At 33.7% G+C, this 8532-nt stretch overlaps 1 protein-coding gene across 1 annotated transcript; it reads left to right on the forward strand.

Moving 5' to 3' along the window:
- LOC107625318 (telomeric repeat-binding factor 2) lies at positions 405 to 3814 on the forward strand. Its single transcript, XM_016327933.2, has 5 exons — positions 405 to 1249; positions 1451 to 2328; positions 2438 to 2622; positions 3203 to 3269; positions 3352 to 3814. The coding sequence occupies exons 1-5, from the start codon at positions 631 to 633 to the stop codon at positions 3400 to 3402; spliced, it is 1800 nt and encodes a 599-aa protein (XP_016183419.1). The 5' UTR covers positions 405 to 630; the 3' UTR covers positions 3403 to 3814.

Here is an 8532-nt window from a genome sequence, read left to right on the forward strand (position 1 = left end):
TATTATTATTATCAATATAAATGGGTTAACAACTTGCCACTAATAAAATCATTGGATAATGAATAAGAATTAGAAGGATATAAATATAATTAAAATGTTTAAAAATATTTTCGATTGATAATTAGTTTAATAATGTATTAAATATTGATTTTATATAATTATAATAAAGATATTTTCCTAAATTAGTATAATTATGCATTATTCATTAAATGCATTTATTTTGGAGAGAAAATGAGTTTACGAAAAAGTGACACCTCACTTTTATTAGTTGGGGAAAAACCCAATTTTAGTATATTAAGTAGATAGATAGATTTCAAATAATTATTTGAATTAAAGAGATTAGATTGGGGATTTTAAACGTTAGAACTATTTTGGTAATTTGCCCTACTATAAATTTCTTCTATCAATCAACTTGGAAATATCATCCAAAACGCCATCAGAAAAATTGAGCCGATAGGTTTCTCCTATGCTGTAAAGCTGTAAAAGCGTAAAACCACCCTCACCCGTCCTCACCGACCTTGGTCCTGCTTTCCTCCCGTTTGCTTGTGTTGTCTTCCAGTACTCCGTCAGGAGTCCGGCGCATTTTTACTGTAACTGAAGAGAAGAGAGTTGTGTCCCTCAGATAGCAAAATGGGAACCGAAATCACTGCTCTTAAACGAATTTACGTTTACCGCTGCATGAAGGGCTCTCTCCTCAACCTCCTCATAGAGGAGTTACGTCACACTGCTCTCATTCATGAAGACATGCTCCATAAACTCGAAGTTCTCGAAGAACTCGATTATCGCTTAGGCTCTCCCGTTTCCGCTTCCTTCTCCGCTGCCTATTGTGCCGTCGCTGTGGAATGCACGCTCAAGTACCTTGGCACGTGCTCTTCACGTGACGTCATATCCAACAAATCTGCATATGTAAACGCCATAAACGGGATCTGGCGTGGTCACATTCCGTGTATGGAATCCTCCTCCTCCTCGGGCGTCGGGTGCCGACTGTACACGGCGGAGCTGAAGCGGTGGAGGGATGACATTGAGGCTTCGCTTTCGGATCCCAAGGTTTTGAAGAGGTTGGAAAGCTATAATGGTAGGGAAGATGCCATTTGGAAGCTTAAGCTTTATTTGCTTGAAGCCTCAGCAAACTTGGCTCCTTATTTTGATGAAATAGCATTATTCGCTGATTTATACGGTAACAACTGTCAAACCCATGAGCTTGATGGCGATAAACAGGAACCTAGTGCGCTTGCTTTCCTCCAAAGAGGTTTTAATTTGAACATTGCTCCTTTGCTGTTTGCACTTGCTTTGATTTCTTCTTTAAATTGTGATATCTTCGTATTTTTGGCATGTTAAGTATTACTTGCTTCCTCGCTTCGGTTTGAATCCTGAAACCGTTTTTGCAACTTATAAGAAGATGAATGTATCCTTTATCTAATGCATTGCATTTGCATATTGAGATTTGCAGTGAACAATAGGAATGTGGAGGAGCTTCCTATTGAAAAACAAACTACAGAAGCACCGAAAGAAAATTGGGATACAGAAGCAACTTTTGGTATTCAGAGAACAGAACCACCAAATGAAGAAAATGAGATCACAGAAGAAGCACGAAATGAAAATCAAACTAAGGAAGCTCCATCAGAAATTCAGACTACTGAATCACGGGTCGAAAATATGATCACTGAAGAGGCACCAAGTGAAATTCAGACCGAGGAAGCCCTAATTGAAAATCAGATAACAAAAGAAGCATCGAATGAAAATCAAACTAAGGAAGCCCTAATTGAAAACCAGATTTCTGAAGCACTGATTGAAAATATGATCACTGAAGAAGCACCAAGTGAAATTCAGACTGAGGAAGCCCTAATTGAAAATCAGACTTCTGAAGCACTGATTGAAGATATGATCACTGAAGAAGCACCAAGTGAAATTCAGACTGAGGAAGCCCCGATTGAAAATCAGACTACTGAAGCACTGATTGAAAATCAGATAACAAAAGAAGCATCGGATGAAAATCAAACTAAGGAAGCCCTAATTGAAAACCAGACTACTGAACTGATTGAAAATCAGGTTACAGAAGAAGTGCCAAATGAAAATCGGACTGAGGAATCCCCAATTGAAAATCAGATCATAGAAGAAGCACTGGATGAAAATCAAACTAAAGAATCCCCAAGTGAAAATCAGACTACTGAAGCACTGATTGTAAACCAGATCACAGAAGAAGCACCAAATGAAAATCAGACTAAGGAGGCCCCAATTCATAAGATTGCAGGTGCACCAACTGGAAATGTGGGTGCAGATACAGATTTATGTGATCAACATGGTTTTGCAACTGCTTCTGCTGAAGAGGTACTCATTCTGCAATTATTATTATTTTGTAGTGGTTGTTCTTTATTTGATTTATGATGAACCTTGCCATAGTTGCATTCTTGTATCATTTATTGATTCTTCCATGCAGTGTAATGAATCAGAACAGGGTTTGGATGGAGCATCAGATCATGCCACCAAGTTTCATTTGCCTAGCCCCAAGAAATGGAAAATCTCTCCATTGAGAAAATATGAACCACAGGACATAATAATAAGGAGGAAAAAGAAAAGATGGAGTGAGTTTGAAGAAATAACACTGAGGTCTGCTGTGAATCAGTAAGTGCTTGTTTGAAACTAGTAAAACCATAAGTTTTCATTTCGTTTTTCATTACAATAGTTAGACAGATATAGTTCATAGGGTAAATATTTTTAAATTTATCAAACTATTCTCAAGAATAATAGAATCATTTGTAATATATTACTGTAATATGATAATATGACTTGCAATGATACTGCTGTACAACTAGAGTGCTTTTGGATAAACTTCTGAAAATAGTAATTAAAAAAATTCATTTTAAGTTTTGGAGATTGTTTTTGGAAAGAGAGGGGGAGGGGGATTATGTTTGGATGTAACTAATTATGAAGAAAAGTTTGGATAGAGAATAACTAATGGGAGAACATAATTGACCGAGTGAGCGGAGCTACAGCAGTGGGTCTTGCTCATGAGGAACTTTCATTTCTACTTGTTCAGCCTAGGCAACCGGCAACAAGTCCTCACTGCTGTCCTTTCTGCCTGAATAAAAAAAGAGAATCGGAAACAAGCGATCACTTAGATTTCAAAATAGGTATCACACTTAATAATTTTCCAGGTATTAGAAATTCATATTCTCATTCACCCTGTTTTTCTCCTATGCAGGTATGGTGAAGGAAACTGGAAGTTAATCCTTAGTACTCACATTGATGTATTTGAAGAGAGAACTGATGTGAGTACCCTTTAAGCACTTGAAAACTGTGGATATTTTCTTCTGTTAATCTTATGCTTTCTGAATTGTGGCTATTTTGAAGGTTGATTTGAAGGATAAATGGAGAAACCTCAAGCATCATCGAGCTAATTAGGGAAGGCAATTTGGTGCACTAAGATAAAAGTATTTTGATATGGAGCTGAATAGGATGCTAAATTTACTGCTCTAGATAAAATTGTTTTGACGGAGCAAAATAGGGATGATCTTTTTGCTGGTATGATGGATAAAACTTTACATGTCCTGTAGATAATGTCCTGTGTTAAACTTTTAGAAAGGAAGCTATGTGCATCATTTTGGAGTTAACTTTATAGTTCCTTTATTGTCATAGTATCAAATTATTAGAAAAATATCACTTGGCATTGTTCCCTCCCTTATTAAAGCTATTGGTTTGATGAGATGAAAAGTTTACGCCTTTAATAGGATGGACGGAAAATTCTTCCTAATTTAACAATTTCTGATCCTTGTAATAGAATGCACAATGAAATGATTAGGTGGAAAATTAGTGACTTCCACCAAAAATTATATTTTCTGTCATCTCCTTGTCCCTCTCTTCTTTTGATACTTATCACTATTATTGCCAAATTCTAAATATTTGCAGAGAAGTGTAAAATTGTGGTATTTCTTCTTTCAACTCTCCTATACGTTGTCACCAAAAAATTGTGAAAATGAAGTTATTAACATTTTTCCTTGGGTGAATTCATTGAGATCCCACCTGCAGCATTTTTCTTTCTTTTCAGTCCATCCATCCATCCATTCCAATCCCGTATTTCTTCGCATTCTTCATTTCCGGAATCCCAGTTTTCTTTGTTTCTGCCTAACCCATGTTTTGTTGCGCCTTTAATTCTTTATTTTACATTTTTTTTTTTGTAAAAAATTCCTTCTTTCGAGGTGGATTAACTTTTTTTTCCGATTCAATGGGTTTGCAATTATGCACATTATTTGAATTTGAATTTCACTGTTGTGATACAATAAAACCATATATCACATTTTATCATTTGTTTCATGCTCTTTTGCAGAGTTAGGGTTTATATTTATACATAACTTTTTTGGGGTAGACTTAGGGTTTATATCCTATTACAGGGTTTCAAATAATTGTGATTGTTAATTTGCATGCTCCAATATTAATTGTAAAAATTATTCTGATTAACTTTACATACTTCTAAATATTGCATAATTAATAACTAAAAATTATTAAAAAATATATGGCAGCGAAATTAGATTAATTAAACTATTTTTTATTCAAACTCAATTATCCAAAAGAATTTGGATATAAGTTTGTAAAATTGTGAAATCGAAAATTTATTAACAATTCTTAATCTTAGGTGACTTAATTGAGATACCGCACTACACTTTTCTTTCTTTTCAGTCCATCCATCTATTCGTTCACATTCCAGAATTCAAGCATTCGATTAAGCCCACCCTCCCCTTTCTACGCATTCTTCCACTACCAAATCACAATTTTCTTTTTCTTGCTTAATCCAAAGTTTGTGTGCCTTTTAGTTCTCCTCTTTTCCCCTACAGTTCTTTATTTTTAACTTTTTATGTAAAAACAAGTTATTACATGGAGGGTTATCTTTTTTTGACTCAATGATTCTGCAATTCTGCACATAATTTGAATTTGAATTTGAATAATCAAAGAAAACCATACCCATTTATCGTCCGTTTCATGCTCTTTTAAAGGGTATCTTTTACAGGGTATGTAAAAGAATATACAGCGGGAAGATTAGTTTAATTAAAGGGTTATTTTTGGTTGTAACTCAAATAACCGAAATAATTTGGATATAAGTTTGTAGAAAATACGTTTCAAACTTCTATAATTCTATTGCATATTGCCCAATCAGATCTAGTTCAAATGACATAATCTTTTCATCCTCACCTATAGATTTTGAGTTCGAGTTTCACTCTTAACTTTGAAAAAAAAATATTTCTATTGCATATTTGACAACCCGTTAAACAATAACATTTAAGAATTTTAATAATCTTTTTAATAGTAAAAGATAATTTGATCACATATTTTTTATTAAATTTGATGGTAAAATAGAGAAAAAATTTGTTACACTCTCAAAACTGAATATAATAGTTGAGATTTGGAGATTTTACAAATTTGTTTTGTGTTCTTAATTTTAGTTTCTGTTTTTATTATTTTTGTTTAAAGAAATTTGTGAAAAATAACGAAAATAATAAAATAATAAAAATTTACATGTGACCAAGTTAAATAGAAAATAATTGGCAGATAAAAAAGTGATGATATGAAAATGAAATTCATAAGTAAAAGATTAGACAAATTATTTTGACTAATTCACTACAAAAAATTTGCTGATTACTGTCGAATTTTGTGTGGGATGGTTTCGGCAAATTTATCGTCAGATTTTATGTGGAATTGTTATAATATTTTGTTTGGCCAAAATAATACTGTTGGATTTTGTCGCTTGTCCCAAAATTCGACGGTAAGTTTTAGCGCGATTAGCAAATTTAACGACGCCAAATTAACCGTCAGATTTACCTGCTGAAAAATACGTTGATAACGCCAAAAAAATAAAACATGTTATTTTGGTAACTATCATATCATTACCATTGGATTTTATTGCCAATAAATTCGACGATAAATTTGGGATAAATTTGAAACACAGGACCTTCCCCTTCATTTTACGAATCCTCTATCTCTCTCTCTCTCTCTCCTCTCCTTTCCTCTCCTCTCATCTTTTGTCTTCTCTCTCCTTGATGAATGGATATTTTATACCCTTTTTGGTACTATTTTCTTAGTATTTTTAGTTATATTTTGTTAAGTTTTATTATGTTTTAGTAGGTTTTAGTGAAAAATTCACATTTTGGATGCTACTTTGAGTTTTTGTGTTTTTCTTATGATTTTAGATAATTTTTGGGTGAATTTGGTAAGTTTTGGCAAAGTTTGATTCAGAGGCAAAGAAAGGATAGCAGATGCTGTCAAATCTTGACCTCCATCTATTCAAACGAGCATTTCTGGAGCTGCAGAGGTCCAATTGATGCTCTCTTAACGGCGTTAAAAAGCTAACTTCCAGAGCTTTCCAGCAATATATAATAATCTATACTTTTCTATGGAAAGGACTGCCAAAATGGGCGTTGAACACCCAACTTACCTCCTTTCTGGTGTTCAACGCCCAAGAAGGACCAACCTCCCAAGTTGAACGCCCAAAACTAGCGTTCAACGCCAGCCAAGGAGCAGGAACCAAAGTTGAATGCCCAGAACTTGAGTTAGACGCCAGGCATCAGCCCAAACACTCACCAAGTGGGTCCGAAAGTAGATTTTAGCATTTCTTAGCTTATTTTATTTTCTTTTTGTAATTTTCAATTAAAAACAATATCTTTTAAGTTAGTCTTAGAGTTTTTATTATAAATAAGGGACTTTCTTCCTCCTGAGGATCATGCCTCCCAAGAGGGGAGAAGCATAGACACATTACATTGCAAATTCTTAAAGCATGAGCAACTGAACCTCCTAGGTTAAGGATAGGAGCTCTGCTCATTCCCATGGATTAATATTATTACTTTTTTACTTTAATACATGTTTGATTCTATTCTATGATGTATTGTCGTTTTTCATCTTTATGAATCTGGGGTGGAATGAGAGTATGACCCCTCATTCTACATGAGCTCTTGCGAAGCCTTAGTCGGATAGTATTGAGCTACTGTTGGAGAATACATCACAGGTTCCAAGAAGTTATCTGGGCTAATTGGGATACATGACATAAAATTCCGTTAGTCATGGGTAATTGAGGTTTCTGTGGCGTTAAGGCTAGAATACTGAGCATCATTCTTCGATCCGAAAGATCTGACATTGTCTGTGGTATTTTGAGTAGGATCACCAGATATTGAATTGCGTGAGCTTCACCCTCGTCAATATTGAACTATCACAACTGGTGTTTGGTTTGGATCAAAGGAGATTAATAACCACTACCCCTGGCTTAATCACTTACAGCCTTGCTATTGAATGAATCACTCATTGTTAAAGTAGTTAGTAAGAAGTATTACTTCGGAAGAATAAACATCTCCGAGGCCTTAACTGATTTCTCACTATTGTGTCTACGTCAATTCTTAATTGCTTTCTTTATTGTTTTGTTTATGCGCCTACAACAACAACAACTATCTTTCTATTCGCCTGACTAAGATCTGCAGGATAACCACTGATTGCTCAATCCAACAATTCTCGTGGGATCGACCCTCACTCACCTGAGGTATTACTTGGATGACCCGGTGCACTTGCCGGTTCAGTTATGCGAGTAATTATCTAAAAAAATTAGTTTTTTTTATTTTTTATTAATTAGATTTTTTTAAAATTGTTATAAAATTCTTTATTAAATGAGGTTGAATTTAGTTTAGGGTTAAAGTTAGAGTAATTTAGAGTTGAATTTAGATAAAGTAAGTTAATTTAGGATTAATTAGACTTTTTATTAATTATGATTATTAATTTTGTTTATTAAATTTTAACTTTTACTAACTTTGTCTCTGTTTTAGGATTTTCTTTTGTTTTAACATTGTGTAGTGTTATCGTGGATTGTTCGTGCTGCTTATTACGTGGGTCGTTTGTGCAGTACTGAGGTTGGTTTTTTGTTTTCTAGACATGGTAAATTGTTTTAAGTTTTATGCTGGAATTAGTTTCCTATGAAAGAATTTTAGGATGGAAGTGGCAGAAGGTTGTCTAGTGGCACCTTCTCGGAACCCTTGTTTGTTGAAAAATTGTAGAGTAATAAGGAGATGCGCACTAAGATGGCTAGGATTTCATGTTTGTTTGAATGTTGCTTTGTTTTAACATATGGTTGCAATTGTTTAAACTGTAAAAGCTGAAAAAAATTTTAGTGGAGATCTCTGAATTAAGGAGAAACTCTGCTTAATTTTTGTTAAAATTATTTTAAAATATATTTGATTTGTAAAAGATGAAAATTATATTTAGTTGTTTGTTTTAATACATGCTTGAAATTGTTTAAATTGTGAAAACTAAATTTATTTGCCAAGAGGTCGCACCTAGTCCGATGGAACGGAGGACCAACAACCTTACCAAGTTGATGATTCAATAATTTAATTTAGGGTTAAAGTTAGAGTAATTTAGAGTTGAATTTAGATAAAGTAAGTTAATTTAGGATTAATTAGACTTTTTATTAATTATGATTATTAATTTTGTTTATTAAATTTTAACTTTTACTAACTTTGTCTCTGTTTTAGGATTTTCTTTTGTTTTAACATTGTGTAGTGT

Source organism: Arachis ipaensis, chromosome B02 (genome assembly GCF_000816755.2).
Source record: "Arachis ipaensis cultivar K30076 chromosome B02, Araip1.1, whole genome shotgun sequence".
Lineage (NCBI taxonomy): Eukaryota > Viridiplantae > Streptophyta > Magnoliopsida > Fabales > Fabaceae > Arachis > Arachis ipaensis.

What these genes read in the sequence shown, in the direction of transcription:
- LOC107625318 (XM_016327933.2), top strand. Translation starts at nt 631, where the DNA reads ATGGGAACCGAAATCACTGCTCTTAAACGAATTTACGTTTACCGCTGC. An exon ending in CAACTGCTTCTGCTGAAGAG is followed by an intron (nt 2,329 to 2,437) that starts GTACTCATTCTG and finishes TCTTCCATGCAG; the next exon opens with TGTAATGAATCAGAACAGGG. An exon ending in TATTTGAAGAGAGAACTGAT is followed by an intron (nt 3,270 to 3,351) that starts GTGAGTACCCTT and finishes GCTATTTTGAAG; the next exon opens with GTTGATTTGAAGGATAAATG.